The sequence below is a fragment of the Amphiprion ocellaris genome, chromosome 12, assembly GCF_022539595.1.
Source record: "Amphiprion ocellaris isolate individual 3 ecotype Okinawa chromosome 12, ASM2253959v1, whole genome shotgun sequence".
Taxonomy (NCBI): Eukaryota; Metazoa; Chordata; class Actinopteri; family Pomacentridae; genus Amphiprion; species Amphiprion ocellaris.
The window spans coordinates 16,554,261-16,572,345 of record NC_072777.1 but is presented as its reverse complement, the minus strand read 5'-3'; the positions used below and the strand labels follow the sequence as shown (position 1 = coordinate 16,572,345).

The 18,085-nt window shown below is 40.6% G+C and overlaps 1 protein-coding gene across 9 annotated transcripts in view; it reads left to right on the top strand.

Annotated features, from left to right (window-relative positions):
- gphnb (gephyrin b) overlaps window positions 1–18,085 on the top strand; it is a 216,315-nt gene that overhangs the window by 156,844 nt on the left and 41,386 nt on the right. For 3 of the 9 annotated variants that reach the window (XM_023264265.3, XM_023264260.3, XM_023264258.3), the window contains 4 exons: window positions 1,102–1,143; window positions 3,150–3,224; window positions 13,896–13,952; window positions 17,318–17,360. In XM_023264265.3, the coding sequence (XP_023120033.1) occupies window positions 1,102–1,143; window positions 3,150–3,224; window positions 13,896–13,952; window positions 17,318–17,360 (217 nt within the window). The remainder of the gene's footprint in view (window positions 1–1,101; window positions 1,144–3,149; window positions 3,225–13,895; window positions 13,953–17,317; window positions 17,361–18,085) is intronic. The other 6 variants (XM_023264264.3, XM_023264263.3, XM_023264261.3 and 3 more) reach the window with 5 other exon arrangements.

Genomic DNA, 18,085 nt, shown 5'->3' with positions numbered 1-18,085 from the left:
GAAATGCTTTGACAGAATCATCTAGCCTTCATGATTTGACCCATTTTTCTGCTTCCAACATATCAACTATAACAACTTGCTGCTGTATATACACTACAATTCAAAAGTTTTGAGGTTATCCAGACAATTTCATGTTTTCCATGAAAACTCACTTTTATTCATGTGCTAACAGAATTGCACAAGGGTTTTCTAATCATCAATTAGCCTTTCAACACCATTAGCTAAAACAATGTAGCATTAGAACACAGGAGTAATGGTTGCTGGAATTGGACATCTGTACCCCATGTGGATATTCCATTAAAAATCAGCCGTTTCCAGCTAGAATAGTCATTTACCACATTAACAATGTCTAGACTGTATTTCTGATTCATTTAATGTTATCATCATCAAAAAAAAAATGCTATTCTTTCAAAAACAAGGACATTTCTAAGTGACCCCAAACTTTTGAATGGTAGTGTATGTCTCACTTATTGACACACACTTTGTAACAGGATAATCATTTCTTTCATTCACTTAATTTGTCAGTAGATTTAATGTTGTGGCAGGTCGGAGTACGTTGACCATATCTAAATATTTGAGTTTCCAAGAAGTGCTTATACCTTGAATTAATATGAGGACATACACAGGAATGGTAGAGCATTGTGGCGTTACACTCAGTCATTCAGATCACTGTTGATGCATACCTCTCTATGTAGTATCGGTATAAACAGGGGACAAGTCTTTTCTCTTTAGTCAGGTTTAAAGACTGATGTCCTGCAAACAGCATTGATACAGTTAAATATTTCAAATCACAAAAAAAGAGACATTATGTTCAAAATGTGTGACTTTTCCTGTGAAACCTATTTCCCTGTTGTCCTGGTGGGGAATCGGTTCCTATGCAACTTTTACCTGCTGTCCTGTCCTGTCCTGTCCATCATGCCCTTGGCTGCCTTGGCCCATCTGAGACAGCCACACAGAGACCTGTCATGCAGATGTCCTTCTAAAAGACAGGGTGCAGTCCACTCCACCTGTCAGTCTCTGTGTGCCTCTGTCCCCTGCTCAACCTAGCTTTGGCTCTGTTAAACCTCTTCTCTTCTCCCCTCCTCTCTCTCGCGGCACCAGGCGCGGCTCCCCTCCTGTTCATCCACCCTAAGCATTGCTGAGGTACTCCTGCATGTGTTTTAATGCTACTACAGCCATTGTCATGGCATCAGTTTCTACTCCCTTCTTTTCCAGCAGCACCTCTGATTTCCTTCCTGGCATGACAGCTTCCCGCCTACACCTTCTATCCTTTCCTTGCCTGTGTGCTGTACTGCCTGCTGCACTCCTGCTGTCTGCCTATGTTTTTAACACACTGCCTACAATCCTTCCGATCCTTCCTCTCTTTTTTCACGTGGATGTGGTCTTGTTATGGTTTTACTCAGATTTTTCGTCTTATAATAAAATGTCTCATTCTGGTAAGCATACTGTATCTAACCCTTGCCTTGATTCCATACTCACACACCCTGCAAATAAACAAACCTCCATCTTTTGTCATATTCCTCAACTGTGTTTCAACCTCAGAACTGAGGTTGAAAAATGCTTGAATTATGTATTTGAATGAACGTGATGTTGCTTGCAGAAAATAAAGTGTGTTTCTCTCCACCTGTGCACACACCTCAGTGCCTCTTTAAGGGCACACATACATCAGCTTGTAAAAGAGAAAAATCCCAGGAAATTTAAGCCTGTAAGTCTTCACAGTAGCTCTCCTGTGCTTGGTACTCTGGTCATGGCCCAATGACTCTGATCTGTGAGTGATAAAGACAAGACCTTAGTGCAAGGCCATGGAATGGTCGCGACACGTATCCAGTGTGACACCAGAACCACTGGTTAACAGCACAGCAATAAAACCACAAAATTTAGATGCGGAGTTAGAAATATAATATTTAAGGTTGTTTAAGGAAATATTCTTTTTTATTTTTTCAGCACTTATGCTTTGAAGTAGCTTTTTTGTATTTTCATACTATGTCATGAACAGATCTCTGTATCTGGAGAACTATACCATTACTTTAATTAAGAGCCTTAACAATACTTCTGCTTGGCGCCTAATTTTATCTCAGGACACATATTGCAAGTATGTATGTCTCCTGTAAATAGCAAGAATTTGCAAAACAGAAATGCCAAATATTCTGTGTGCTTGAGGTAATTCAAAAATGTATGTAATGTTCATTATGCAGGCTTGTCCAGATCCAATTTACTATATTATTTTTGTTTTTAATATTCAAAAATGCAGTTTTAAATATTTTGGTCATGTCTTTGCTTCAGCTTTAATATATATGATGTACTTGGAATTATGTTGTTATTTGTATTTGTTGTTGATTTTAATGTAATTTACAGTTTGAAAATTAAATTTTAAGGTTTAAATCCAAAAATAACCCAAGCTTCAGCCCCTTTCCTTTAATTATTATCAAATTACTGTTCTTCTCACAAGATAAGTTACATTTTATATCAGATTAGTTATTGTAACTGGCTTGCTGTTCCTTCTGTCCCTCACATCCCAGTTGATTACGTGTTGCCAGAGAGAGACCTTGGGTAGGGCCAGGGGTCCAGCACTCACTTGGCTTCACTTCTTATCTTAACACACACTTATTTAAGTCGAATATGTGATTACTCCATCAGTGCTCTAATGGAACTGTTGTCAAAAGCCACTGAAATGGTTCTGTTCTTCATCCATCCTCAGTCCTGTTGTGTTATTGGTTACTAATATTTTATAGTAACTTCTTTGCGATATTCTTTTATTTTTAAAATTTCCTTTGATCTAATGTGTATCAGGTTGGTAGTGGCTTAGTTCTGGGATGTGTGGATGTCTGTTTGGTGACTTTATGTACAAACTGAACAAACTATGTGTCCAGTTATCCTCCTTTTAAAACACCACTAACTGATATGTTGCATTGGTCAGTGGGGGTGTGCATGTCTGTTGCCTGTATGTGAGTGAGTGAGTGAGTGAGTGAGTGAGTGAGTGAGTGAGTGAGTGAGTGAGTGAGTGAGTGAGTGAGTGAGTGAGTGAGTGAGTGAGTGAGTGAGTGAGTGTGTGTGTGTGTGTGTGTGTGTGTGTGTGTGTGTGTGTGTGTGTGTGTGTGTGTGTGTGTGTGTGGTATGAAGGTGAATGACTATCCTGTGGCTTCCCCCAGGCCTCAAGGAGAGAATTCAGGGCTCACCTGGATGAGGTCATCACGCTCAAGTCAAGGTACTCTACCTTGGACCAGGTAAACTCGTTAACCTTCTAGTAACTTCTTACTGGCATGCAGGCCACTCTCATCCCACATAGCGCCTAACCCACTAGTGACATGCACCAGCACTCACTTACATAAGCAGGGAGGCTGCTCGAGAGAGAGGCACACTGAGCGCTTAACAGTATAGATCACAGTGGGTTATACTTTGCTATCGCATGGACTTGTGAAACTGGACCAGGTTAGCAAACCTGGTCTTATATGTTTTATGATCTATACTGACACTTCAAGAGCAACAACCACAAAATACACAGAATTAGGCAGCCTATGTTAAGCTGTTGTGAGTGATCCAAGTAAAAAGACAATGTCACAGAATGCGAGATCAAAGTGAAGTAATATTGTAAGTGTAGATTTTGCAAATATTCAGACCTGTTTTGCCTTGGTATGAACATCGTGACATTTCCTCTGGAGTACAGAAATAACATGACATAGGTAAGGTAAGGAAAAAAGAGGTTTGGCTCACAATGTGTTCAAATCTCAGGCAGATGTAAATGCTCCTTGTTCAGTCTGAATCTGTTCTTTGGAAGCAATGCTGCAAGGTCACATAACCCAGCCTCTTCCTTTCTATCTCAAACAAGCCCGTCAAAAAGTCTACAGACCAACAGTTACATCATGGTGCCTTTCATATTTGTCAAGCTTGAGTGCCAAGAGTGCGCAAACAGCTCATTTCACACTGCAGACTGCAAAAGATATATGAGCACCATAGTTAGAGCTTAAGGCACATTATTATTATTATTATTATTATTATTATTATTATTATTATTATTATTATTATTATTATTATTATTATTATTATTATTTGTTATCTTTCTTCCTGCTGGGGCCTCTTGCCAGGTCATCACTGTAAATGAGAAATTGTTCTCAACTGAGCTTACCTGGTAAAATAAAGAATTAATAATAATTATGATTATTATTATGATGAAGTCATGTGTCCCCAGTGTCTGCATAATATGTTCAACAGTACATACAGTTGTGAGCAGAAGTTTACATACACTTGATGAATATTATTGCAGTAGTAAGTTTCCAATCATGCATTTATGTTCTTTCATAAATGTATTAAGTCTTTTGGAAATATAGCCAAATCTACTGGGTTAAAAATATACATACAGCAAACTGAACTATCAGTTTTGGTGATGTTTAAAGTTGAGTTATTCATCAAATGTTCTTAGTAGCATGGCCTTTTACTTTCTTGTGAATGATTACAGCTGCTGACTCCTGTGAGTCAATTTAACTAGGGACTATTTCCCACCATCACCAACTGCTTGCTCATAGGGAATCCAAAGGAAACTTTAGATTGTTAGGTTTTTACACTTAGACTGACATTATTATTCCCCAGAGGGAAATTCAGTTGTTACAGCAGCATGGATATTCAACAAAGGGATAAACAATAAGATAACACAGAATTTTAGGGTAGGGTATAAACTGAAGGTAAAATAAAATAAGTAGTGCTGTCAAACGATTAAAATTCTTAATCTAATTAATCATATGGTTGCTGTGGATTAGTTTCGATTAATCGCAATACATATCATTCATTTTTAATCTATATTAATCGCGTTTCATTTTGCGTGAGCAAACAGATTCAAGAAAGAAGGGATTGCACTTAAGATATTCATTAAACACGTGCTTCAGTGGAAAAGAAAACTCCATCCTGTAGAGTGTTCATATTACTGTAAGTTGGTGGACTATTCCGTCTTTGAGAAGTTTTTTGTATTCAAAAAGAGGGCCAACATGCTGTTTAGTGCAGGGATATTCAATTAAAATTCAAAGAGGTCCAGTCTGAGAAAATGTATTAAAGCAAAGGTCCAGAAAATCTTGATGTCTAACTTGAATTAGTATAATATATGTTGATGTAACCTGGTAGTTTTATTAGTATCTACATGTAATCAATAACTGACCGTCAAATCAAATAAATTCAGTATGGTTCAAAAACATTTTGACAACATTTATTAATAAATAACTTTTGATATAACTGTACATCTGAAAATAAAGTGAAAAATAATGACTGAGCAACCTGAACCAACTTATATACATCTTTAACAATACCTTAATCTCAAAAAATTTAAACAGTTGAGCACTTTTACATTTTTTTTCTCTTCTATTACTCCCCTTATACTCCTGCTGCTTAATAAAAGAACTGAGCTGCCAGTATTCTGAATCGTGGTCTGAACGGTGTCAGGGTCATTCTCAAACACATCTGGAGCTCATTGGTGAGTCTGGAACCATATTTAGCTTGGATTATATTCATAGTTGAGAAGCTGGCTTACAGCTGTATGTTGATCCAAACATGGTCAACATGTGCAGGGCGACTTTCCTTTCGGTGTCGATTTGTTTATTTCTCCGCCAAGGAACAGTGGAGTTAGGTAACGATCGGCGTACGTTTGTCTGTGAATCTGTCTGTCCGTTGGCAACATTACTCAAAAACAGACTAACGGATTTGGATGAAATTTTCAGGGAAGATCAGAAATGACACAAGGACCACCTCATTAGATTTTGGCAGTGATGCGGTTTATAGTCTGGATCCACGGATTTATTAAGGATTTTCCATTATGAGATATAGCGGCCGGCACGGCGTCGCCATAACCGTGACGCTGCGTGACGTGAACGCTGTTTCAGTTCCCTGCATCAATTCACTCGACCCGTTACATATTTCAGTCACGCAATTCGGTATCTGTACTACATAACGTACGCATGTACAACACACGCCTGTGCTCACGCAAGGTAATTTTGTATTTGTTTAGTGAGTTTATGGGTCGATCTATTAAATGGCCAGATTCCATGTTGCCGTGATTTCTGAATACACAAACTGAGGAATGAAATATCTTGGCGGAGTGCAGCACTCTTTGAGTGCTTTTCTTGTTTATCTTTTGTCCTTTCTCCTCTTGTCTGTCCCTCACCTGTTTTCTGAACTCAGCTGCAACGTTTAGCGGCTGGAATGCAGAGACCAATTCATTGGCTCAGTAGCGTCACGTGGGATGGCTGAACTCGTGCCTAATTGGTCTGTGTGTTTCCTGAGCTGATAAACTAATGCCGTAAACACTGGAAAAGCTGCGGCGGTAACATAGAAGCAACCCATCAAATTTAAAATACCCGAAATGCATTTCCAGAGACGTTTCAGGGATTTTGAGTCATTCTGCGCTGCAGATGCGTTAATTGCGTTAAAATTTTTAATCTGATTAATTATGGTGCTGTATTAATCCGCGTTAAATGCTAATTTTGACAGCTCGAAAAATAAGATAAAAATATATAAAATTTAATATAGACAGAATCAACAGAATACACCAGAGTAATACAGAAATGTGCAAATAAACAGAAATGTGCAAATACAAATGTGCCTGGATGTGCAAATGACACAAGTAGGTGCAGATGAGTTTATAGATATAATGAATAACATTTAGAATGTAAAGTGTCCAGTATGTAAAGTGGTTTTGTCAGCAGGCAAAGTGATAAAGTCCTTTTGTGATCTGTCAAATGCAGACATATTGAAGTCTTATTGTAGTGAGGATGAAGGACCTCCTGTACCTTTCCTTGGAACAGCGGGGTTGTTTCACTCTGTTGCTGAAGCTGCTCCTCAGATTGTCCACAGTTTTACGGATGGGGTGGGAGGTGTTGTTCATGATGGCCAGCAGTTTGGTCAGCATCATCTGCTCCACCACCTCTTCTAGGGTGACCAACTGACAGCCAACAACAGACTGGGCTTTCCTGATGAATTTGTTCAATCTGTTGGCATCCTTCACCTTGATGCATGTGCCCCAGCACACCACAGCAGCGAAGATGGTGCTCGCCCCCACAGACTGATAAAACATCAGGAGCATGCGGTTGCATACATTGAAGGACCTGAGTCTCCCAAGGAAGTACAGCTGGCTCAGGCCCTTCTTGTTCTCAACCTCCGTGTTTGTAGACCACTTCAGCTTGTTTCCAGACTCACTCCTAGGTACTTGTAGGTCTGGACAACCTCCACATAAGTCCCACTGATGCAGACAGGAGAGGATGGGAACTTGTTCCTCCAGAAGTCCACCACCATCTCCTTGGTCTTTGTCACATTCCGTTGCAGGTGGTTCTCGCCGCACCATTGCACAAACCCGCCCACCAGGTGCCTGTATTCATCCTCCCTTCCGTTCTCTACACGGCCTACTATGGACGTGTCTTCTGAGAATTCCTGCAGGTGGCACGACTCGGTGCTGTACTGGAAGTCTGAAGTGTAGGTGGTGAAGAGGAAGGGGGACAGTACAGTTCCCTGGGGGCACCGGTGTTGCAGGTCAGACATTCAGACACACAACTTTGTGCCCGTCAGATAGTCCGTAATCCATGCGATAAGGGAAGCGTCCACCTGAATGTCCTCCAGCTTGGCCTTCAGCAATCTGGGCTGGATGGTGTTGAAGGCGCTTGAGAAGTTAAAGAATGTGATGCAGACAGTAGTGTTGGATCTGTCCAGTGCGGAGTATGCCTTCTGCAGCAGACAGATGACGGCATCATCCACACCGACACAGGGCTGATACACAAACTGCAGCGGGTCCTGTGGTGAGCACACCAGTGGTCTGAGATATGTCAGTACCAGTCTTTCCATGATCTTCATGATGTGAGAGGTCAGCGCTATGGGCCTGTCATCATTCAGTGCAGCGGGACGACACGTTTTGGGCACAGGGACCAGGCAAGATGTTTCCGAAAGCCTGGGACTCTCAGATGTAATCCGGCTTCAGGTATGGCTTCACTGAACCAGGTTTCAATGAAGCAAAGTGAAGGGCAGTAGAATGTGCAAAGTCCTTGCTGGATCTGTTGAGCAGCTCGTCCATTTTGTTGGGCAAGGAGCGGAGGTTCGCCAGGTGGATGAATGGGAGTGGTGTTCGGATTCCGTGCCATCAGAGTTTCACAAGCACACCGGCTCACTTGCCCCGTCTCCATCTTCTCCGCATCCCATACAGAGCTGCTGCTGCCCCAGCAAAAAATTCAAGGTTCAGATTAGAACCTGCTTTAATACAGGTGGACGACCTTTTTTGTAGGGCTACAATGCCCTTTCTCCAGAAGTAGCTCCTTAGAGCTTGACTGAAGTTTGCTGTTGATCACAAGAATAAAGAAAAGGCCTCCTGAAGGAAAGTTACATGGTTGGATAAAACAAAGCTTATTAGCTACACTGTATTGCCAAAAGTATTCGCTCACCTGCCTTGACTCGCATATGAATGTAAGTGACATCTCATTCCTAATCCATAGGGTTCAATATGACGTCGGTCCACCCTTTGCAGCTATAACAGCTTCCACTCTTCTGGGAAGGCTGTCCACAAGGTTTAGGAGTGTGTTTATGTGAATTTTTGAACATTCTTCCAGAAGCGCATTTGTGAGGGCACACACTGATGTTGGACGAGAAGGCCTGGCTCTCAGTCTCCACTCCAATTCATCCCAAAGATGTTCTATCGGGTTGAGGTCAGGACTCTGTGCAGGTCAATCAAGTTCATCCACACCAGACTCTGTCATCCATGTCTTTATGGACCTTGCTGTGTGCACTGGTGCACAGTCATGTTGGAGGAGGAAGGGGCCAGCTCCAAACTGTTCCCACCAAGTTGGGAGCATGGAATTGTCCAAAATGTCTTGGTATGCTGAAGCATTCAGAGTTCCTTTCACTGGAACTAAAGGGCCAAGCCCAGCTCCTGAAAAACAACCCCACACCACAACCCCCTTCCACCAAACTTTACACTTGGCACAAAGCAGACCGACAAGTATCGTTCTCCTGGCAACCGTCAAACCCAGACTCATCCATCAGATTGCCAGATGGAGAAGCGCGATTCATCACTCCAGAAAACACGTCTCCACTGCTCTGGAGTCCAGTGGCGGCGTGCTTTACACCACTGCATCCGACGCTTTGCATTGCACTTGGTTATATATGGCTTGGATGCAGCTGCTCGGCCATGGAAACCCATTCCATGAAGCTCTCTGCTGAAGCACTGTTCTTGAGCTAATCTGAAAGCCACATGAAGTTTGAAGGTCTGTAGCGATTGACTCTGCAGAAAGTTGGCGACCTCTTTGTACTATGCGCCTCAGCATCCACTGACCCCACTACGTCAGTTTACGTGGCCTAGCACTTTGTGGCTGAGTTGCTGTCGTTCATACACACTTCCACTTTCTTATAATACAGCTCACAGTTGACTGTGGAATATTTAGGAGCGAGGAAATGTCACGACTGGATTTGTTGCACAGGTGGCATCCTATCACAGTTCCACGCTGGAATTCACTGAGCTCCTGAGAGCGACCCATTCTTTCACAAATGTTTGTAAAAGCAGTCTGCATGCCTAGGTGCTTGATTTTATACACCTGTGGCCATGGAAGTGATTGGAACACCTGATTCTGATTATTTGGATGGGTGAGCGAATACTTTTGGCAATATAGTGTATATAACAATAAGAACAGCTATATAATAATTTAGGTCCCACTCTGACCGGTCCTACAAGAAACCAGTGCTTGCAAAAGGTTCCTAGGTATGTATTGAATATGCACAAACTGGCATTGGGGGAATGGATATGCTATCTCAGAGGCAGTCTGAATGACAGTAGTATGTCCCAAATTTGCGGCAGTCGGCATCAAGGAGTTAATATCCATCAAAAACCTGTAGACTGTGCTGCATAAATGAGTCTGTGTCAGAAAGCCATAAAATACACCAATTCTGTCAAGAGCAGTGGTCCACAGATAGAACAAGCAGCTTGTGGATGGCTGGCAAAAGGCAAATAAGTAATGTGAAATAGCCAAGGAACATTCAAATATTAGCATTGCTATATGTTTATTTGTGACCCAGCAGATTTTCAAAAGACCTACAATAAATTTATAGAAGGACCAAAACGCATGAGGTTTTTTTTTTTTTTTGTGCGTGTGTGTGTGTGTGTGTAATGTATGTGTGTGTGTGTGTGTGTGTGTGTGTGTGTGTGTGTGTGTGTGTGTGTGTGTGTGTGTGTGTGTGTGTTAAGATTGTTAAGATATATGTGCTTCAGTTATTCCATTATAGAAAACTAAGAATTACAAGACTGGTAGGAAACTAACTATTGCCATGATATACATGATCTTTATGTGTATTATGTTCTGAAAGAAAAAAGAGAAATTATTCAGTATCTGGAATGCAGAGTTAGTGTTCATGAAACACCATGACTTTCCTTGTCTTAAGACTCACTATATTTAGGCCTGCCAACTCAAGTAATTTGCATATCAATAAATGATGACAATCTTGGCAAAAATGAGATAATTAGAATATTTATTAATACCAGCTATGAATGTAAAGGCCAGTAATCTGATTTTATTAACTAGAAAACTTATGTGGACATAGATCACATGTTGATACCAGGCGTAACAGGGGTCTTTGAGTTTTATGAACAAAAACACACATATTACACTAACCCATGCAGCAGATTTCTACAGGGCACGTGGTCATTGTGTGAGCCATTTAGGGCTATCTTTAAAAGTCCTGCGGTGGTACACAAGACAGCATAGAGGGCAAAAAAGTAAAACATTATCAAAAGTTCAATCAAGTTAAACACTGTTTTCCATCAGAGTTGTTTTAGAAGTTATCCTGTGTATCACTACCTTTAGTGGTCAACAATATTCCTCTTCATTGCCTCTATTTCAAGATCTCCACTAGCACTCATTTTCTTTCATTCATCACATTTTTGGTCTTTTGTCGGGTGTTATTTGTGTATCAGTGCCTGGATGATGTTTTGTTTCTGCAGTGGCTATGAGCATATTTGTGTTTTATGTACCTGATTTGAATATGGGTGCACTGATGGATTCACAGAGAAGTAATGGGGCAGCAACTGACATGTCCAAAAGAAGCCATAAATAGTCAAGAATCAGCACCCCCATGTTCTTACCTCCACTCACCAAATAGAAGGACACGGCTCTGGTTTGCCACCGTAGCATTTTGCCCTGCCCTCTACTGCTCTGTCATTGTTATGCCAGCATTTTGTCGTCTGCTCCATCCCTCTCCCTCTCTCACTCCGTCACCAAGGGTGAGGAGATTGAGGTTGGTTAAAACAAGCCTGCCCCATCACAGTCTTCTCCTCCTCACAGCAGATGTATAAATCCTTCCCCTTTTTGCATTTGCCTGACAGCTCCTTGTTTTGTGCTGAACTCAGCACTGCAGCAGTTGCATCCCATCATTTCCTGGAGCATCTCTTTACCTGGCTAGTGATTGGCTCCATCAGTTTTCCTGGGTGACTCAAAGGCTTTGGGCTACATGTCTCGCTGTACTGGCCATGCTCACTATTCTGTGTCCATATACACTGCTGTCACCCACTCTCCAGCTGGGTGATCATTGAAGCAGATCTCAATGACAACCATTTGCCAGGCTGTGTCTGCGCTGACAATGAGGTTTGCATGTAGAATAATTAGTTTTTCTGATGTGATAGCTGCTGTTTTTTATTATTATTATTATTGTGTGTGTGCATTCCCAGCATACTGCCACGTGCTGTTAGTGAAGGGGTCAAATGTTATCAGGCCCAAATCCTCAAATGCACACAATCACACAGATATGCCAATAATGGTTTTCATTGTCTTAATTCTACTTTATTTCATGTTGGTATGCTTACTAAAAGACTTTCCTTGCTGTTGTCTTTGTGCTTGTGTGTATGATGTGTTGCTGTTTACATTAGCATCCCTCATACAAGCCCATTCTCCTCTGTCACTTGGTTGGTCTCTCACCACCCTGGGGAATTGCAGGGAAGGCTAGATTAGAAATTAGTGTGAGAATGTTTGTCAGTCTGCTTTTTTTGCCTTTCCCCCCTCTAAATGTCCTAAACATCCCAATCTGCTTCTGCATTCATTCTTCACATATTCTCCTCACTTCCTAACACATCCTCTGGAACTTTTTCACTGTGTTCATCTCCATATGAATACTTTCTATCCCCATGGCACTGTGATAGTATGATCTTTTCTACTGAGCTACTTTTTGTCATGCTGAGGTCTTGTTTTCCACCTGTGTCAGTGTTAGTGTCATCATGCCACATTGCATCAAGGTTTTTAGCTGTGTCCTAGTTAATGTGAAACTAAATTAGGAAGTAGAAATTTGTGAATTTTGTGGTTTTCATGCTTAAAGAGACCAGCTTGGTAGTGAGACTCTGATGCAATTACTCTGCTTTGCTCATATCATTATCTAAAAAAATGTAGACACCTTCTTTAGTGTTTTAGCAAGGTACACTTTATACTAAAATGTCTTAGCTGTTGATCGTTAGGTTTCATATGTGCCTTTCAATGTCTGCAAGATTATTCTGTGTCTTGCTGTAGCTATACTTAGCTCCCTTAATCCCTACGTTTGCCTTTCTTTAAATCATACCTCTCACTCTTTGTGTATATATGAGGGCTGGGCAGTTGTGGCACAAATCTCACAAATACAACAGCTGTTGCCATCATGGAGGTCCAAAGCATGTAAAGTACAACAAAGCTGAAATGAAGAGATAACATTCTGACATTGCATGCAGGTCTTGCTCAGTTAAGGAAATAGACCAGTTCAGTAGTCTTACCATAGTAAGCGATTATGAGAGTATTCAAGTTTCAGCTTCTTGCCTTCAGCTCTCATATTTCTGATCCTTGTCTCTTCAACATACACTATCGTTCAAATGTCCTTATTTTTGAAAGAAAAGCAGTTTTTTCAATGAAGATAACATTAAATTAATAGAAGTAAAGTCTAGACATTGTTAATGTGGTAAATGACTATTCTTGTTGAAAATGGCTGATTTTTAATGGAATATCTACATAGGGGTACAGAGGCCCATTTCCAGCAACCATCACTCCTGTGTTCTAATGGTGCATTGTGTTAGCTAATGGTATTGAAAGGCTAAATGATGATTAGAAAACCCTTGTGCAATTATGTTAGCACCATGAATAAAAGTGTGAGTTTTCATGGCAAACATTAAATTGTCCTGGTGACCCCAAAATTTTGAATAGTAGTGTATAATCTAATGTTAGCTTAGCAAGCTCAGCTGAACAAAGATACATGTTGTAGCTTTGCCTGTCACAATATTTATTCAGACCAGTAACATACCATTATTTTATCACAGTTAGCTCTCAAATCAAGGGAATTCAAAGATTGTGATCACATCACATACAGACAAATGGCCCCAATTGCCAAGGACAAAAAAATCCCCTGCAGCCAAAAAAAAATGATGTATAAAGATACTTTATGTTGGATAATGGGGTACTGTAATCATGGCGATGTATTGCTTTTTGTAGTTGTGATTTAAACCATGTAGTTTAATATATGTTTATGACTTTCCGTCATGATTATAACAGAAGGTGGAGGAGTCTTCAGTCATTAATTAGTGTATGCTAAAGCCCACATCACAGTAGCAAATTTCCAAGTCAAAAATGAAAAAATGAACCTCTTCAACAGGATTATTTAGTGCTGTTAGCATTTGAACATCACTGGTGCATAAGGACCTTCTGTATAAGCCTGCTTTATGCCACCTGAAAGCCCAATTTTTTTTTAGTTCTCTCCTTCTAAAACCTCTCCTTGCTGCTTCTCTACCTGCTCCTGCAAGCTAGGGCTTGTCATAGTGGATGCCTGTCTGTCTGTTTGTCCTTCCGTCCATCTGTCTGTCTGTCTTGTCTCTTTGTCTGTGGTGTTGTGGTTGATGGGACAGATGCACTGATGCCTGTGATTCGATGCTTTATCTCCACTAGCTCCAGTGTAGGTTGGAGGGGCTTAAAGATGATCGCAGGAGGACCTTCAGCTCTCGAGTAACTATCCCGCCCCCTTCCCTTTGCCCTTCCCTTCACCCTCCTCCGAGGAGCGCGCAAAACAAATACCCCGCTCTGTGTCCCCTCCCTCTCCTCACTTGCCAAGCTATCTCTCTAGCTTCACTCTTTTTTCTCTGTATATCGTCCTACCTGTCTGTTGCCACTGGTCTGTTTCTTGTTCTCAATCTGTCTGTTGTTCACTCTCATCACTCTTTGTTTCGCTATTTCTCTGTTGGGTCTGTCAGGATTCTTCCTTATTCTGTCTCCCACACACACTTTTCTGTCTTTTGCTGTTCACTTTCTTTCTCTATTCCTTCTTCTCTTCCTCCATCTGCCTGTCTATCTCAGCTTCTGTCTCTCCAGTGAACATGCTCTGCTTTTAGTAGTTATGTCTGGTGTGCTGGATGTCTGTTAAGTAGATGCCGTCAGGCCACTCAAATGGTCTTTATTGTCTTCGTTCTTTTCTTCCTGTTTTACCTCGTTTTTGCTATGTCTCGGCTCTGTAGTTTAGTGAAGTCTGTCTAGTCCGTGCTTTCTGTTTTTGTTTCCTTCTTTCCGGGCTGCGGGACCATGTCAGGCTGATCCACCAATATTTCCACCTTCCTATCTGTCTTTTTCTATCTTTCTGCCTCTCTATCCCTCTTCTTTCACCATTCCACCCATACTTCCCCACCTCCCATTTCCCACCCTCTCACCTTGGCTGTTTGGTGACCAGTGGTTTTGCAGTATTAGCTTAGGAGTGAGGGACGGGAGGAGAGAGAAAGGGGTGGGTGGGTAGGTGAGTAGAGAGACCTCCACCTTCACCATCGGTGTTTTGGTTCTCCATACACCACACACTGCACATAACTTACATAAGCACCGGTCAAAGAGGTCACTGACATGCAGCAGCTGCAACAAAGGAGTGGAGGACTTTCACAGCTCAGAGAAAATGAAAGACAAGTTAGAGCAGACAGATAATAGCTAACTAGGCAATCAGTTTTTTTCAGTCAACACATTTGAATACTACGGTAGGCAGGCGGATTAGCAAGTAAGCAAGAAAACAAATGGAGAGCTAAATCCAAAAAAATTGAAAACTGTGCCCAGCTGATAATCACTTTGACAAAATTTCATTTTTTGTACTCAGTTTTCCAACTATGCCCATATTTGTGTAGGTATATGAGGAATAATTATTCTCAAATTTGGTGCCAAACTTGTAGCCTAATAGAAATCATCCCATAATTCTTTTCCATTATTAATCATTCCTTAAGGCTGAGCTTCCCAAAAGCATGCTCATAATGTAAAACAACATCAGTTTTAAATGCATGGTGCAACATTTTAAAATCAACACATCAGTGATTTGTTTCATTTACACAAATATCATGATAACAATATGAGGCAAGAGTTTTGACCACTGATGAGTTCATGAATCAGTAGTTGCACCTGCTGTGTAGCCCCTTTTTGCTCTCACTTTCATTTGCTGCTAATCTTCTCCTCTAAACTATGTACACAGATTTCATTACAAAGAATGGAAAATCGGTTTTGTTCATTTTGCAGTATCAAACAGGATGAAGGTGCTGATTTTTCAACTGAGGCTAAAACTGAGACTGGAGTTGGATCATAATTCCCCACTATGTATTTAGTTCTTAACAAATTTTAAGCATACATGTGCCTACACTAGAAAAGTGATAACAATGACTATATTCAGATTGTCAGTTTGCATCTTAACTCTTGCTAATTTTTGAGAGTGGAATGGGTGAGGGGCTCACAACTCCCTGTACAAATGAAAGTGGTGTGAAAACAGAATGTTGTAAAATAAAAATAATGTATTTAATCTTAAGAGAAAACATTTTACTTTGTTTTTGTAAAGTTTTACAATGTTTTGAATTATTTTTAGAGTCTTTATTAAATAATTAAAGTATGTAGTTGACAGATACCAACGTGGATAGGGAACAAAGTTACTACAAAGATCACTTGAACCACTTGACCTTCGTCCAAAACCCGTACTGGCTGCCACTGCACCTGGATTTCTTGTACACTCATGCAAAAACATGAAATGAAAATGAATACATACTAAACAGGAAAAAGTACTTAGAGAGCACAGTACTCCGCCAAGGCTGCTCACTTGATGTATGAAATCTTTAAAATAATTTGTGGTCCACAGTGGTTGATTTGTAGTAGGATTGCAATCATGTCATCATCAGCAGGCAGCTGGCATTGAGTTCACTTGTCATAGTTACAGTGACTCTGTGCTGCTATCTCGAAATGATACAGAAATCTTTAACAAATCCGTGGGTCAGACTATAAGCTTCATCATTGCCAAAATCTAATCACTTCGTCCTTGTGTCATTTCTGACCTTCCCTGAAAATTTCATCCAAATCTGTTAGTCCGTTTTTGAGTAATGTTGCAAACAGACAGACAGACAGACAGACAGACAGACAGACAGACAGACAGACAGACAGACAAGCAGATAGATAGACAAACCAATGCCAATCATCACATAACTCAGCTGCATTCTTTGGCGGAGTAAATATGTTCTATGTACTTGGGACACAGAAATTAATGCAGATGTTGACTATGGTTAAACTACTTTCAGCATCTTCAGCAACTCAAGGCACGAGAAGTAACAAGTTCTCTACTCTGACAGTAGAGATCACCAGTAATTGGTGAGATCACCACTAATTGTCTCCGTCTTAGACACTCCTGTTTTCATAACTTTTGATTAAATCTGCAAAAAAAATACTAGTTCTAAACATTACATGTGCCACTTTTAATAGTGTCTTTTCCATTCTCTCAACATAGACAGCATTGATTTGTAGTCTCAAGTTGTTTTTGGGAAACACAGCCCAGTTTGAACCCACTTTGCTCTCCTCCCCACCTTGTCATATATTATAAGTAGGTACTATGCATCATCAGTGATTTTCAGAGAAGTCTCACCATCCTGCATCACATCTGAACAGCCACTATTGATATTCAAACACTACATTTCCACTACATTTAATGTTATACCATAGGACAGTTAAGATATCTGTTATGACCTTGTGTTACAATATTGTCACCTCTGTTGGCTTTTATTCTTTTGAGTTCTTCAGTCTAATAGTAGTGTCACATGTTCATTTATCAGTGTGACTGTCACCTGTGATATGATGATGTAGTGATCAGTAAGTGATCATAATGGTATTGCAGGAGATGTAGTCATCTCCCAACAGCAGGACAAAGTGCACAGTGTAGTGTGACACAGCTCTTGACAATATTTCTGACTGTTGTTAAATAGCTTGTCATTTGAAGCATGTGAAAAGAGCAGCGTTGTTTATCTGAAATTACTACCACCTCTGCTGTCCCTCTTTCCTTTTGCCCTTTGTCTTTCTCTCCCAAACACTATCTCTAGGTGCAGTCACGATGCAGCAGCAAAGAAAATATCCTAAGATCAAGTAAGTAATGTAGTAACTCTCCTATTCAGAAGAACTGTCTCTTTTCTATGTGTCATATCTGAATGTGTGCTCTGAAACACATAAATAGATTCTATATTTGCATGTTGTGTGACAATGTGAGCATAATTTATGCGTGAGGCTGTGTGTGGTAGCTGTGTTATATGTGCATGTCTCTGTGTGTATGTGATGTTTTGCTGGAGGTTGTTAAGCCTCGTGTTAAGCATCAGAATATGCTGTGGAAGTGCAAGTGTATGTTTAAAGGAGAAAAATTAGGTCAAGGGAAATCAAAGCACAGTGCCTATTCTTTGTTGTAAGGCAAAGAGGCAGAGAGAGATAAAGAGAGAACGAAAGAGAGAGCAGATTACACATTAGTTAAACCTTGCTTTGTTCCTATTACCTTTGGAACTATTAGAGAGGTATTGTTAGACCAACATGGCTGCTATCAGGCACCTCTATCAGGCAGCTGCGTTCCACAGCTTCTGCAAGCAAACAGAGCTATTTCTTGCCAGTCAATCCTCATGGCATTTAAATGGTGTTATTGCAAATATATACCTACATGCATTAAAAAATAAATCATGTTAATTGAGTTGTCTTATATTAGTGGGTAGACACACTAGAAAGTATGTCTTTATCTATCTACACTACCGTTCAAAAGTTTAGGGTCACCCAGGCAATGTCATGCTTTCCATGAAAACTCACACTTTTATTCATGTGCTAACATAATT